Source organism: Alligator sinensis, unplaced genomic scaffold (genome assembly GCF_000455745.1).
Source record: "Alligator sinensis unplaced genomic scaffold, ASM45574v1 scaffold1670_1, whole genome shotgun sequence".
In the NCBI taxonomy this organism is placed as follows: domain Eukaryota; kingdom Metazoa; phylum Chordata; order Crocodylia; family Alligatoridae; genus Alligator; species Alligator sinensis.
Window position 1 is genome coordinate 70,860 of NW_005843380.1, and position 16,669 is coordinate 87,528.

Here is a 16,669-nt window from a genome sequence, read left to right on the forward strand (position 1 = left end):
AACCCAAAACTTTGGCAAAAAAAGCAACCCTTCTCTGGATAGAAACCTTAATTGAGAAATTGGAACATAGATTTATGAGGAGGTTAAAAGGGGAAAGTTAGATTAAAATCAGATTTAGAATAAAATGCTAGGTACAGCCTTAATTATAGAATCATTACCATGGCTCCATTTTTTCCATTTGCCATGTAACGGCTTAGACGAAAAGGGCAAACCTACGTAAACATATACCCATCTTTTAAGATTATGCAGATTCTTCACTTAGCAGTCCTTCAACATTGAGACACATCTCTGAATGTTTTTTTCCTTTAGACTTTTCAACATCAAGTTTTATTTAGTGTTTTTGCCAGGTCCAGGAAAGGTAAAATGAAGATGTTTTAAATGTGCAGGTTGGATCACCACTATGTCTTTACTTAGCATCTGTAGCTCCTCAAAGTTGTGGAGATGGACTGAACTTGCTTTTTCATAGGCTATGAAAGGTTCCAGCAGCTGTCTTTTCTCTTGGGAAGCCTCCAGAGGAAATGAGTTGCTCACAAATGAATTCTGTAGGATGTACTCAGCCTGGAACTTCCTCCTTCACTTTCTTAGTTTGCCTCAAATTTATGTTTATACTAAGTTGCTATATCACCATCGCCAAAATTAAAACTTCAGAGGTTAAACCTGTGATAGTACAGCCCAGCTCTTAGTGAGTATGCTAGGGAAAAGAGCACACACGCAGTCAACACCTTGCTGATCTTTGCAGGGACTAGGTATGATCATTCTGATACGTAGAGCCCATATCTACAGTGGCCAGGAAGGTGTGAGAGTAAAAAAAGGGCTATGGGAGCTGGCCAACTCCACAGGCAAGTGTACCATGAATGCCTTAAAACAGTCCAGAGCTACTGATCCAACATGTGTTCCCCAGGAGCTTGATATGCAGCCTTCTTGGAAGAAGTCTTTTAAGGAGATATGTAAAATAGGATAGGTCGCAAAAGGAGCTGGTATTTAATACGATGGAAACAGCCTCTGTATGCCAAATACTGCTTTTCTGTTAAACAAATATATAGATTAGTAATTAAGGCCAAATTCCAATACAATTACTTCAAATGAACTTTACCTATCATAATAATAAAGACAATGATCCAGGTCCTGTTTTGCCATTGACACCTCTAGCTTAGATCAAGCAAAGGCTAAGTTCATGTAACTAGGCTCAGGTTGGTGATCCTATTTTGCCCATGGAAGCTCTCAATAAAGAGTCTTAGCACTAGCTTGAGTGTAAAATAAATGCTTCCTCCAACCATCTAGTGCTTAAATAACTTGCATAGCACATGAGATGGCCGGATTCTAGGTACCCCTCAACTCAGGGGAAGACCACATCTTTTATATCCCAGCAGAATGCCCTGACCATAAAGCTACTGCCAAGGCTAGGCAATAAGAAAAGAAGGAAAGACTTCAGAATGACAGTAAACAAGTGAGAGCCTAACTCTAGGTCAAACAACTTGGGCACTGCTTTTGGAAGGGGCCCTGGGTTCTGATACCTACTTCCAATCTTTGTATACATTTTAGCCAATAATTCTGTACTGCCATTTGCCAAAATTATGAATAAGGATATGTAGCAAATCTGGGCCATGGGAGTGGCCATGACACTCCCTGGTACGCTGACGCTCTGGGTATCCCTCTCTTCCCTTTTGCCTGCCACATCTTGATGTAATTACCCAAACTGGAAAAAGGAGCCTGTCCCAGGCTCCCACAATGAGCTCTCACTTGCTGCCAATTTGTGCATTAGAGCACTAATTGGCTTACGGTCTAATTTTGTGGCCTCCAACCTCCCCTATGGCCACACCCATCTTCACTGGTGCTACTGTTTAGCCACTTTTCCTTGCTGGGGCCACAGCCTGCATGGTCGCCTTCCTTTTCCCTCTCACTGAGCCTTCTTAGTCTAGGCCCACTGTACCAGACCTGGCTTTTAGAGCCTCATCTCATCCTTCACAAACTTGGGCCCTGGTCCTGGGCTTGCCCCTCAGGCTCTGGTCCCACTCTTCAAAGCTATGGGCCCCCAGACCCTAGTTCCACCCACTAGGGCCCTGATTTTGACCCTCAAGAGATGAGGGCCCCAGGCCTGTCTCCACCCTGCTCAGACAAAGGGCTCTCTGGCCCAATCTCCACCCTGCTTGGGCACTAAGCCTTAGATCTCTTGGCTTCACGCCACCACCAGCACTCAGCTTTGGCCTTCTTGGCCTCTGCCTACCTGCAGTTTGAGCCCAACCCCTGGCAGGGGCTCAACTACTGCTGGGTGCCCCTCCGGCACAATTGGGACCTCCAACCTTCCCTGACGGGACAACCCAAACCATGGGTGTAAACTATAATGAAAAAGGTAAGGCCTCAAGCTAAAACTAGAACTAGAAGCCCCCTGGATGCATAACAGTTTGGCTCTCAGTAAGGCCCTCAGTTCCTTACTTTTAGTCTGCATTGTAGCGGGGTCTCCAGCAGTCTCAGCCAGGGTCACCACAGGGCAAAGTTCCTCCCCTGGCAGTTTGCAGGGCTAGGCTGATCCCAAAGCTCAAGACCTAAGCTCATATGCTGCCTGAGTCCTATCCCTCCTTGTCACATGGCTCTGCAGAATCACAGAGGTGTCCCCCTTCTGTGCCTGATGATGACTCGGGTACTCTCCCTGTTAAGGCTTAGCCCAGCTTTCCAGAGCCCTTTAACTCAGAGGCTGCCTCCTTGTCTGCCTTGGCACAGTTTGCTGCTCTGTCTCCACTCCCTGGGTGAGTTACCCTCCTGGAGTTGACCTCCACCTGTATCTAGCAGTCTGTCTGCTTGATGGCAGCCAGCTCATTAGCAGCTAGCTTGCTTCCTAACTGCCAGCCCTCCTTGATCCAGAACAGTCCGCTAATGTTTCCTCTTAAAGTAACAGGAATCTTCTGGCTCCCTGTTACAGGCTATCGGGACAAAGCTTTCCAAATACTACAATATGGGTATGTATTACAGGCCTTTTAGAAGGCCTCATACAAGTAAAGTACCAGATGAAGAACCCTATTCTCTGCTCCCAATGCTATTTATGCAGTTTTTCCAAAGATTATTTAATGCATAATTCATAAAAAGCTTTGGAAACAAGGACCCTTACACTTCCAGGGCAGTGTCTACCTCCCAGGACCAGTCAGGCTTTTCTTTTGTGTTCTCCTTCTGGCACCAGGAATCTCTCTCCTGACTGATGGGCTGTTTGCCTTGTGCATTCCTAACACAAGCACACATTTCAGAAACTGGCCCAATACAGTATTATAACAGTTATATTAAATTTTAAATTAAGCTTTGCAGTTCTTTTGGAAAATATTTTGTACAGGTTTTGTGTGTTCTCTTTAGTCAAAATTCCAAGTGCTAATTTATGATTTGCACAGCCAGTTAATTATTCTGGGTGAGGTAGCTGGTGGTCTGCGATTATTACTTATTGTATTAAATATGATGACTTTGTTTTTATCATCTTCTCTTCCGCTGCCGGACCTGTTGGTTGGTCACATGGTGTTTATCGAACATAAACAAAGACTTTAAGACAAAATGTGTGTGTGTTTATGTGCGTGTACTGGGTATAACACAAAAGGTGCCTTGATTGTTGGCTGGGAACCCTAAGAGCTTCACAAAGAAAAATAATAATAGATTAGACTTTCTCCCCCAGTCACTAGCTCTTTGGCTGCTCTAGTTTATGCTAAGTCTTGTAACAAGGAGAACCCACAACTTCAAATACCATTCCCAGTTCCTTGATGAACCTTTCACCCCCATTTTTTTGAAAAACGAATCCTACAAGAGAGAATAGTCATAAAATGAACATGCTAAAAAGCTATCCGAGGCAACTGATCTTAAAACTCAGAGCTGTGCTGTTCAGGTATTCACGTGTTATTATCCTTTATTTGGCTACGTTTGGAAGCAAAGGGGGTAGGGAGGATTTACTGTGCAGGACTGTTTTTCTAATTAAATAGACAAGTAAATTATTCCCTGCAGGATCTGGTATTAACCACTACTTATGTGTTTGATTGATTTTCTTTTGACCATTTTTAGCATAACAGCACACTTGGGATTTCTCAGGTTGCAGTGCCTTCATGCTGCCTCTCTTTGGCACACTCTCTTTCAGCTAAGACTACCAGTGATTTTTTTCAGGCCTGTGTCTTTCAATGAGAGAGAGAATACTCTCTCAAAAGCCTAAATAATAAATGTAATTGTATTGCCTCTTTGTAGTTGCTTTAACTGAGTGCTGCTGTCATGTATAATTTAAACATACTTCCCTATCAACAAAGAAACTTCTTGAAGGGTATTCCAAAGAATATAAGAGAATTACTTCCACAGTCTGGAAAAAACAAAAGGCTCTCACTTATTTGTTGCATCATGGGCTTGCAGTATCTGATTTTTGATAAAGATACTGTGACGGTCTTATTAGCATTCATGATATGGATTCACACAGAGCCCAGAGCACGTCCTGATCTGCACTGGAGCTTATGAAGACTTTTGTAACATGCATAATGAGTCACCATCATCCACTACTGTGACATTAGGAACAATAAACCATAGATTTGTCTCATAACTGCAATTTTAAAAAACAATCAACCTCATTTTGTCACTGCAAAAAACTTTGAAATAATCCGTTTGCATTTACAATAGTGCATAATGACCAATGTCATCTGTTCAAAATGAGGCTGAAACAAAGCTAATCTAAAGTTTTGTAGTAAGAATATCAGTCACTATTTTAAGAGACTTTCCTGTAATACAACTTACTTTCAATTTCCTCATCTAGGAATCAATTAAAAAGTGGAGTTGGAGTGAGTATACTCTGTTCCCAAACTGAGAATGGGTAAGCTATGAATTTTAGTTTGGTCTGTTCCTATCAAGCTAAGAATTTGCTCAGTCAATTAATGCCGAACAGCAGTATATCTGATTATGCAGCAGGCTGCACACAGGAAAATAAACAGCAAAATATGCCCACCACTGTTCATTGCCATCTTTTACATAGATAACAAATGGATGACACTGGAAGTCTCCCCAACTGTGTTAAAAAAGCCAGTTTTAAAGCATAATAGAGTACATTATCAGATACAGGCAAGCTAACCTAGTGAGGAGGACTTTAAACTAGGTTCACCAGGGGATAGAGACCACCAAAGCCCTGAAGTAACTGGGGAAGTGGGTGACCTGGAGGAAGCACAAGCAGGAGGGGGTAACAGGGGAGGCCTTCTCATTCTTCCTGAGAAAGTAGGGAAAAATCAGCTAGCAACCTCACAAATGCACAGAGCTTGGGAAACAAGCAGAAAAAAAAAAATGGAAGTCCTCATACCAGTCAAGGAACTATGATGCAACTGGAATAACACAAATGTAGTGGGATAGCTCGCATGACTGGAGTACTGCCATGGATGGGTATAAACTGCTCAGGAAGGACAGGCAGGGGAGAAGAGGAGGAGGAGTTACGCTGTATGTAAAAGAACTACATGATTGCTCAGAGCTCCAGTATGAAACTGCAGACAGGCCTCTTGAAAGTCTCTGGATTAGGGTCGGGGAAGAGCAACAAAGATGATGTTGTGATGGGTGTCTGCTATAGACTACCAGACCAGGAGGATGAGGTGGATGAGACTTTCCTCAAACAGCTAAAGGAAGTTTCCCAATCACAGACCCTGGCTCACCCTTACATCTACTGGGACGGCAATCCAGCAGTGCACAGGCAATCCAGGAAGTTTTCAGAAAGTGTTGGGGACAACTTCCTGGTGCAAATGCTGAAGAGGCCAATTAGGGACTCTGCTCTTCTTGACCTGCTGCTCACAAACAGGGAAGAATTGGTGGGGAATGTAGTAGTGGATGGCAACTTGGACAGCAGCGACCACAAGACGACTGAGTTCAGGATCCTGAGTTGAGGAAAGGAAGGAAGGAGAGCATCAGAGTAAGGACCCTCGACTTCAGAAAAGCAGATGGCAACTCACTCAGGGAACTAATGGGAAGAATCCTCTGGGAGGCCAGTCTGATGGGAGAGAGGAGTCCAGGAGAGCTGGTTGTATTTTAAAGAAACCTTACTGAGGACGCAGGAATGAACCATCCCAATGTGCAGGAAGAATAGCAAGTATGGCAGAAGACCAGCTCGGCTTAGCAGGGAGCTCTTCAGTGAGGCAAAATACAAAGATGAAGTTTACAAGAAGTGGAAGATTATACAAATTACTACAGAGGACTATAAGAGTACTGCTCAGGCAAGCAGGGATGACATCAGGAAGGCCAAAGCAGAAGTGGACTTGCAGGTAGCAAGGGATGTGAAGTATGTCAGCAACAAAAGAAAGGTCAGGCAGAGTGGTGGGTCCCTTACTGAATGGGGGAGGCAACCTAGTGACAGACGAGACAGAAAAGGCTGAAGTAACTCCATGTCTTTTTTTACCTCAGTCAGCTGCCAGACTACTACATCTGGTACAACTGTTTGGGAAGGAGGTGAGCAGCCAACAGTGGCAAAAGAACAGGTTAGGGACCATTTGAAAAGTCGGATGTGTACAAGTCCATGGGGCCAAATGTGATGCACCCAAGGGTGCAGAAGGAGTCGGCCAATGTGACTACAGAGTCAGTGGCCATTACCTTTGAAAACTCATGGTGATTAGGAAAGGTCCCAGATGATTGGAAAAGGCCAAATATAGTGCCCATATTTAAGAAAGGGAAAAAGGAGGATCCAGGGAACTACAGACCAGTCAGTCTTATCTCAGTCCCTGGAAAAAAAAAAAATTATATATAAAAAAATAAAAATTATATATCCATCAAGGAGCAGATCATCAAGGAATCCATTTCTGAGTGAGGAGAAGGCGGCGATTAGGAACAGTCAGCATGGACAACCAACCTGATTGCCTTCTACAATGAGATGACTGGTTCTGCCGATGTTGGAAGAGCAGCGGGCATGACATACCTTGACTTTAGCAAGGCTTTTGATACGACCTCCGACAACATTCTTGCAGGCAAGCTAAGGAAGTACTGGTTGGATGAATGGACTATAAAGGTAGATAGAAAACTGGCTAAATCATCAGGCTCAGAGAGTAGTAATCAATGGCTCAATGTCTACTTGGGAGTCAGGATCAAGTCGAGTGCCCCAGGGGTCAGCCCTAGGGCCAGTTTTATTCAGTATCTTCATCAGCCACCTGGAAGATGGCATGAAGTGTACCCTCAGCAAGTCAGCATATGACATCAAGCTGGGGAATAGCCGATATGCTGGAGGGTAGGGCTAGGATTCAGAGAAACCTCAACAAATTGGAGGACTGGACCAAAAGAAATCTCATGAAGAAAGTCCTGCACTTAGGACAGAATAATCCCATGCACCGAGGTGTACAAGCTTGGGATCATCTGGCTAAGCAGCAACTCTACTTCACAGCCAGGGCAGTTAGGATCTGGAACCAACTTCCAAGGGAAGTGGTCCTCACTCCTACTCTGGGGGTCTTCAAAGGGAGGCTAGACAAACACCCATGGCAGGGGGTTGGACTTGATGATCTGCTCAGGTCCCTTCCGACCCTACCAACTATGAAACTATGAGAAGGACATGGGGGTTACAGTGGACAATAAAACTGAAGATGAGCCAGCAGTGTTCCCTTGTTGTGAAGAAGGCTAACAACACACTGGACTGCATTAGTAGGAGCACTGCCAGCAGACCGAGGGAAGTGATTCTGCCCCTCTATTCAGCACTGGTGAGGCCACATCTGGAGTAGTGTGTCCAGTTTTGGTCCTCCACTACAAAAAGGATGTGGATAAATTGAAGAGAGTCGAGCCAAGGGCAGGAAAAATGGTTATGGGGGATGGAGCATGTGACTTCTGAGGAGAGGCTGAGGGAACTGAGCTTATTTAGTCTGAAAAGAAGAGACTGAGAGGGGATTTAATAGCAGCTTTCAACTACCTGAAGGATGATTACAAAGAGGATGAAGCTAGACTGTTCTTAGGGGTGCCAGAACAAGTAGTAGGGGTCTCAAGTTGCAACAAGGAAAGTTTATGTTAGATACTAGGAAAAAACTCATGAAGAGGGTGGTAAAACACTGGAACAGGCTACCCAGAGGGTTGTAGAATCTGCATCCTTAGAGGTTTTAAGACCAAGCTAGACAAAGCTTTGGCTGGGAAGATCTAGTTGGGGATGGTCCTGCTTTGAGCAGGGGGTTGGACTAGAGATGAACTCCTGAGATTCCTTCCAACCCTAATTTTCTATGATACATGTTTCTCATTATGTTCTCTGTACATTCAAACCCAAGGTATAGACACTACTAGGGACCTATTTAATAATTTGCAGCCAAAATAATTTTCATGGAAAGTTTGTGGCATGAAGAGCCAATTTCATGGGCATTTCCTGGTGGGCCCACCCTTTACCCCTGATTGCTGAAGCAGCAGGATGGGGAAGTAGGGATAAGAGGGATGGCTAACATCTTTGCTGCTGGCTGCCCTTCATGCAGCCCTGTCAGCCAGTGCCTTCCCCTCCCAAGCAGGCTACCAGGTAATGAGGGCCACCGGTTCCCACTGGGCAGTCAACATTTTGTTTTTATCAAGTTTTTTTTTTTTTTTAAGTTGATTTTGCGGACAGTTGTGGATTTAGCAGTTGTTTCCACAATATCTGCCTAATCGCAAGTTCCTAGACATTACACTTTTACCAGTATAAGCGATTGGAAACTGGTTATACCTTTAACAGAACAGAAGTTCGGCACCCAAAACCCATCTATGCCCATAACAGAACAGAAGTCAGACACACAGACTGGTTTAAAAATGGCGAAACACAATCTAAGATTTGCCTCACCACCAAAGGGCAAATGCATGTTCTTTGCTACTGATCTAAACTACAACATTTAAAGAAAACTGCGCAACTTAGATTGATTCCACCTTAGGCTTTTTGAATCTCTGTACCTAGCCAAATCTGACATTTTAAATCCAAACCATTTTCAGACATAATTTTCTGGTGACAAAAAAAATTCATTACGCTTCCTACACACAAGTCAATTCTGACAGAAATGGATAGATTCCTTTTACATTGTTTCATTATTTCGTATTTCAACAAAAATAGCAGCAAAAATCAACACTATCCTAAAGGCCAGGGAAGCACCAAAGTGGTGGAAAATCATCTTTTATGCATCTGTCCCCCTCTCTGCATATGGACAAAGACCAAGTGCCTTAATCTGAAGATGTTACTAGGGAAGAGTATATAAGTATCACATGGGCATGCAGAAAGAAAAATCAGAAAGGTCAAGGAAAATAAGGAAGCATGATCTGAGATGCAGCTAAAAAGGGATGTAAAAGGCCATAAAAAGAATTTTACGAGTACGTCAGACATAAGAGGCAGAACAAAGAAAATGTAAGTTCCTTACTGAATGCAAAAGGCAATCTAGTAATGGATGATACAGAAAAGGCTAAAGTATTTGATGCCTTTTTACTTCAGTCTTGATGAATCAAGTCAGCTACCCAATGACAAGTGTAGCTTCAGCAAGGACAGGCAACCTAAAGTAGTGGAAACACAGGTTGGGTACTCCTTTGAGAACCTAGATGGCTTCAAAACAGGAGGGTGAGATGGGATGCACTGGATTACTAAAGGAACTGGCTGAGGTAATTTCAGAGCTACCGGCTATCATCTTTTGGATGGCACAGAGGTGAGATACAGGCTGTCCAGGGAGCTTGTAAACTCTCCATGCTTAGAATTTTTTAAAGCAGGTTAGACAAACACTTGACTGGGATGGTTTAGACAGGAATGATTTTGCCTTGAACAGGAGGTTGGAGGTGTCCTCCTGAGATCTTTGACACCCTACTTTTCTATGATTCTCATACCTTACAATAGAGAAATAACAGCTATGTATTATTCACATAGAAATAAAAAGTACCTATGGTATTTGATTAAAGGGAGCTCTGGAGAAAAAAAACATACCGGGAGTTTCTTCTAGTATAAATTATGAAACTGCATTCATTAACACCAACAGAAAGTGTAGGTGAGTCTGATAGTTCCTTTCCCAACAGAAATGAAATGTGGTTTCCGATTACCAGTACAACCTTAATTTTGCCCTTTAAGGTTGTCTACAACACCTCTGTGCCAAGCACAGGAGCATCACCACAAAGCATGCCCTACCCACTTGTTTCACATGCACCATATCTGGAAATAAGGCTGTGTAAATGCCTTAGACTATCTGTAAGCATGCAATAGTAAGTGTGCCCAAGACAGTATCTAAGAGCAGCATTGAGGAAACACACATTCAAGAATACTCTCATACAGGTACGCTGGCTCACTTCCAAAAACTGGCATGGGCAGGGAGAATGGGAGCAGGCAGGCAGTAAGGGCTTCTTGATGGCACTGCTGGGTTCTCCTTGAACAAAGTTTCTCTGTCCTATGCAATGAAAGATGTGGTTACATGCTATTTTCTCCACATAATTAAAGATTTTATGAGAATGCATTTGAAACAGTGACATATAGCCAGTTTTTTTGAGTAATGAAATCCTACAGAAAGGAAATAGCAAGGAGGCTGGTTTGCCTACAGACATAAAATGGGTCACCTGCATGGCTCAGAACAGAAACCAGGTTTCCTAGGGTTCAGAACTGAACCCTATTTACAACAGGAAACAGATGTAGGGTACATATTTCTAGAACTATGTTTTAAATTATTTGGCATAAAATTCTTACCTGCAAAAATTCTCTGACATTTGAGCCCAAGACACGAAGAATTGTGTCATAACCAGATTCCTGACAGAACACAAAAAACATTTTTCCAAACATCTGAAGGATTTCCCCAGCATTTAGGTCTATTTGAAATAAAGAGAAATGGACTCATGTCAATATGAATTGCTTGTTCTCTGCAAACCACTATCTTTAATTCACATGTAGGACAGTATATAAACTCTGCCTAGACTCAGGAAGCCAAAAGAACATGGGGCATAAGGTAAGACTCAACAATCAGGTGAATGCCTAGCACTGAGTGTTCATCAGGTCACTCTTAAGTCACATTTTCCACTTTGTATTTCCATATATGACCGTTTTGTGCAGATATAGATCACTACACAAAGGTGAAAGAAACTACAGACCCAGATTCATTTACCTCAATGAAGTTACTCCTCATTTACAACACTGTAAGTGAAGCTAAAGTCATGCACTCTGCAGCAACCCAACTTCTGCAAAAGTCATGGGCTTACATGGGACTGCTGGGTTAAAATAACTTCAAGTAAAATAAATGTGATAGGAATAATTCTCCTTCTCTAATTCCAGTTTAGAGCTTTCGTAAATGAAAGTCAATGGACTCCATGTGAAATGAGGTGAGGCATCACAAACAATCAATACCATATCTAAGCACCCTGTTTAGTAGTCTCAGCAGGGAGGTCAATGACTGAATGGTTCTAAAGACTGAGCTACCCGGAGAAGTGGGCAGGGTGGGGAAACAGTGGGAAATGGTAATGTATGTAACAGTGTTCATGTTCTGCAGATAAAATAGATTATTTCAATTTAAGGAGCTGGTAATCTGAAATGTTTAAGGAGCACAAAATTTGTCCTCAAGAAATAAAAGGCATAAACTAATTTTAAATACACATGAAATACAAAGTTTCTCTTTTCTGAGCAAGTCTTTTTTTCTCTCATCATAGCCATCCTTACGCTTCCTCTATCTAGAATCTCATCATCTTATTTCACAATTTGGTATTTTTATTAATCTTATATACATGTACATAACCTAACCTATAGTTAAATTAACGCATTAAAAAGGATCAATAAACTAGTGACCATGCTACAAACACAGCAGCCTTTGAAATTAGGTATAATTTCAAAATATATGTTACTCACTAAGGACCTTGCTTGCTGCTGCAACCAGATCATATGTTTTGGAATCATCATAAATTATTCTGACTAGAAACTGTCCTTCTTCATCCAGCTGAGCCTCCTTCCTATAAAGAAACAGAACAAAAATATTTGCATCAGAGATAATTACATTGTATGCACTGGATACACAAATCAGTAACTTATATTTTAAAATAATATGTTTGTAATACACAGTATGTTGTTAGATAAAATAGGTTTTTGAGCTCTATGTTTAAGAAGCTAATTAATATTCATATAAACTAGGAAAAAAATCTCTTCCATATTTCACTGTAATTAAGGCTCAGTACAAAACTTTTACTCCCACTTTTACCGTGAAAGCTATAAAAAAAAAAGAAATCCCTTTTAATGCATAATTCCACAGGACTCTCTCAAATAATACAGGCAAAGTATGACATTTTACTTATCTAACTTATAGCGCTTTAAGTAAAACGTGATAGAACACTTCCACCAGGAGTTTTTTGAGCGTCTGTACTTAACCAATATGAATACCTCTGGATATCTTACACAATCTAGTAGTCACGATCTGGTTTTTTAAATTTTTTTTTGGCACATCTTCATTCCAAGACCATTTCTTGTCTTCGTTTCATTTTGATCACTTTGGTCGATTTCAAAACTTCCTATATTTCCCATTGTATGTCAGCTTACACCTCTCTCGCTTTCCCTTTATTATATCAGTTTAAGCTTTTCTCATTTTCCTTCAGCCACCCCAATGCATACTGTTAAGGTCTGTCTTTTCCCCAGATGAAGAGCCAGGTTGTACCCTCAGGCCTTCAGTTGGCCTTTACTGAATTTCTGAAGATCATGGAAAGAGCTAGAAAGAAAAATTAAAAGAGCAGCACCTCCCTTGAACTGTTCTATTGGAAATGTGGTTTCTATTGTTCACCAGCTCTATTGGTAAGGACTGCTTTCTGTTAACGATAATTTAGCAATTTTATGCAAATTCTAGTATCTAACTGCAGAAATATTAGCAGCATTAAATATGTGGTGATTTTCTAACTGGGAATGAGCCAAGAGCAACAATCTCTGGCAAGTCCAAAGACACAGCTGTGGTTGATTTTTTAGTGCGTTAGCAGCATTATAGTAGCAAACTTTTAACTTTAATATGTGCTTTTCTTTGAAAACAATTTCCAAGTCAAACAGAAAAAGAACAGCAACATGATGTATGATTCATGTCACCTTTGCATTTCCAGAAACAAAAGAAGGGTGTGATGCATTCCTCATTAGGTTTATGTGCAAAACTTTGAAAACTCCAGTAGACAGATGCTCTGTTCTTGTCCAAACTGACCACCAAAAAAGACTCATGGGACCCTATTTTCCATTGCTCAGAACTGGTATAGCAATTTATACATAAATTTTAGTACAAAATGTAAGCAGCAGTTTATCTACATGGTCCAGTGAAGAGCCACCCATTTCATTTTCACTTTGCATTTTTGTAAATGTGGAAAACAAATACTTAGACCCAGAATCTTCCGAAGTACATAATCCTCCCAAAAGCATAACAATCAACCAGGCTACCACAATCAAGAAAAGGATATGCTAAGGAGTGTTCTACCTGTTCCACAGTGGGAGAGGTCACTAAAAAAAAAAAACAAACCCCAAGGAAATCACATAAGAATGAGATCCAAGAATGACCTTTGTCAAGTCAATGAAAAAACTCCACCAGCTACAAAGGTGCAGGATCAAGCTCTTAATAAGTTTTTACTCAAATTGATCTAGCGAAAGGGAGGAAGTCAAGGATCATCCAAACCCGGCAGAAAACAAAGTAATTTCAGAAGCACACACTTGCTGGTGATATTGGGCATACACAATGGATCCTTTGAAATGTTGTCCCAAGAAAGAGTTTAGTGCTTGAAAATATTCCACCATTAGTGTCAACGGCAATGTTAATAATTTACAGAGATGGATAAAAACTTAACACTAACAAATACTAAGATAAACCTATCTTTAAATAATAGAGTAAAAGTCTATGATACTTTAAATAATAAAAGTATCATAGACTTTTATCAAATGACAGATTATATGCATTTTTATTTCATTTCTAGACTTTAAAAAGCAAAGCATAGTAAGACATGACCTCGAACAGCCTCATTTAATACGAAGATCCCTAGTTAGCATTCATGGCAAGAGACTTGCTATTAATGTGGAGCTTTATAGTTTCATAGTTTTAGGGTCGGAAGGGACCTAATAGATCTTCTAGCCCGACCCCCCGCCAGGGCGGGAGAACAACAAAAAACCCTAAAAACAAAAACGGGACTCAAATGAGTCCAGCCAGGTAGGCATCCAGCCTCTTCTTAAAGACCCCCAGGGTAGGGGCCAGCACCACCTCCCTGGTGCTTTTAGGTTCCTGAAAACAAAGGAATTATTTACTTTTTCTGGCAGGAGGACAAGAACGCTGCCATCCGTAAGAGACCTTGGAAGCAGCCAAGTTTGCCAAGCTACCAGGCCAAACTGTTCCTATATACAAGTCTCTCTTACATACACAATATTACATACACAAGGTAGATTTGTGTGTGTATTTTCTGCTTTGTGATTGCTGAATATAGAGGTACCATATTTACTCAAATAGAACCCCAATTCATCTTATAATTCTGATTATAAAACAACCCCTAATAATCAGATTCTATATATTGAAAAAGTATACATTTTCTAGGTATAGGCTCTAACTATTGGTGGTTTGCCTCATCTTCTTCCCACTGCTACACCAGGGAAAATAAAGCCAGTGATCACGTACTGCTGCAAGTTTTAGCACAGGTACTCCACAAACACACTTGAGCAGCACTTTGATGCCTACTTACATAAAAATACAAACTTTTTTTTTTTATTTTTTATTTTTTAAAGGAAAAATCCTTAAAAAACATGACACGAGTCATGTCCCAGGTCAAGTCTGCCAGATCAGGTCTAAATCCATTCGAATCATCCAAGTACCACATGTAGCCCTGCTACTGGCAAGTATCCTCCACCCCTTCCTGAGGCTTCAGATACTTCCAAATCCTTTGACAAGCATCCTGTGTGTGGGCCCAAGCCTGGAGATTTGGGTTTCGGATGTCCCCGAGTTTCACTTGCCCTCAGCAGTATGGTTGCAGGACCAGCCTAGTGAAGAGTTTCCCATTTCCATAAAGTCAGCATGTAGCCAAGATCCTCTCAATGAAAGCAAGCCAGTGGGAAGCTAACTATGAGGCTCTCATAGGAAGTCCTCTCCACAAGCAGACAAAGGTGCAACCCTCCACTACACAGTGCCATTTTAATTGCATTACCTCAGCCAGGGTACTTCCCATGCCGCCATCATGATCATGGTATTTTCTACGCATTAGTCCAAAGCCAAAGGCTTGCGATTTATCTCCTAGTTCACTGGGCTAGGCCCCACCCACAAGAGTCCATAGCATTTCAAGCCATGGTGACCCTACAGCTCAGTGCTGCTCACTATGGGTATGTATTCCAGATACCCCCCGCAAAGGAGCCATGTGCTAATTAGCTTCCACTCATGACTGGAACCAGATGTTCTTGTCATGAGTCCTCGGATCCTCCAAAAATATATATGCAGATGAGACGCAGGCAACCTGATCCTGTTCTACCTCATAGAGGGCATGGCCATGCTAATCATACACAGCAAGCTTAGAGGGGGCAACAGAGGTATTCTAGATTAACTGTTTGGGGCCCTGTTTCATAATGTCTGCCAGGCATTTAAGGTTGGTGAAGAAACAGGAATCATTGGGAATGGGAAAGAAAGGCACGGCTCAGCTATGGGAGTGAAGAAGTTAAAATGTACACAGTGTATCCCACCATGACTTGGGGGGCGGGGGGGCAGAAAAATCAGCAGAGGGGGACTTCGCTCAATGGACACTACCATAAGACCCCTTGCAAATAGGCTGCACTAACCTGTCCTGTGGTAGGTTGCCATTGTCAGCATGTTTGCCCAATGTGGGCCATATGTTTTATAGTTATGGTCAGTGTTGATTCCATTTAATCAACTTCATAATTGGTTTTCACTGCTGAGTACATGCTGCTTCTGGCATCAGTTTAAAGACAGGCAGTGTATTTACTGAGATTTCTTTGTATGAGATAATAAGACAAGGGGCTTTTTCCCCCTTGCCAATGGGGGAAAAACTCATCTTGTATTCAAGTAATGATGGCAATTAGTGCAAGACAGTCAAGTGAAGAGGTGTTGATCTTAGGCCCCCTCTCATGTTACTCAGGCATGATTAACAAATTAATCATGTCTTACGTTGTGACCCAGCTCCACGCTCATCCAAGCAGTAAAACAAGCAATAAGCTACAACAGGGGTTGGTAACCCCTGGCATGCATGCCAGAGTATGGCATACAAGGCTGTTTTGCTCAGCATGCCATAGTCAGCCCAGGGCTCTGGGCATCTGACACCAGCCATGGAGCCCAGGCTGCACACAGCAGGCAGCGGGGAGGCTGCAAACCCTGCTGTAAGCAGCCCAGCTCTGTGACAGGCAGCAGCTGCCCAAAGCCTGAACAGCTTCACGGGGGTCCAGAGCCCCAGCCATGCTCTGTGGCAGCGGCACCTGCATGTGTGCCTCACAACATACAGTCAAGAAGACACCAGGAGCAGTGCAACCCCAGCTCCTCCCAAGCTGTCTGCCCAGAGGCATGTGTGCACCAGCCATTTGCCTCTGGCATACCAAGTCAAGGTGTGAATCAAATACGGGTTATTTTTGGCACTTCGACTCCTGAGCTACAAAGTTGTTCCATAAAAAACATGTACCAACTTTGTAATTTGTTCTAATCAAGCCATTAATTGAACATTTGGCCAGGTGTTCCCCTGTGGCTGGAAGCTCCATTAACCAATGGGTGGGGCTCCCAGCAGCAGCGGAATGCTCACGAGGCCCCCACTGCAAGCTCCACATCTCCTGTCCCCA

At 42.3% G+C, this 16,669-nt stretch overlaps 1 protein-coding gene across 6 annotated transcripts in view; it reads right to left on the reverse strand.

Annotated features, from left to right (window-relative positions):
* Window positions 1-16,669, reverse strand: part of GUCY1B1 (guanylate cyclase 1 soluble subunit beta 1) — a 77,275-nt gene that overhangs the window by 39,461 nt on the left and 21,145 nt on the right. For 2 of the 6 annotated variants that reach the window (XM_025195049.1, XM_006038528.3), the window contains exons 3-4: window positions 11,753-11,853; window positions 10,607-10,725 (exon numbers count right to left, since the gene is read on the reverse strand). The exons of 1 other annotated variant lie outside the window; for it this stretch is intronic. In XM_025195049.1, coding sequence (XP_025050834.1) covers window positions 10,607-10,725; window positions 11,753-11,853 — 220 coding nt within the window. Of the gene's footprint in view, window positions 1-158; window positions 1,025-10,606; window positions 10,726-11,752; window positions 11,854-16,669 lie in introns of those variants that run through there. 3 more of the 6 variants (XM_025195050.1, XM_025195053.1, XM_025195051.1) reach the window with 2 other exon arrangements.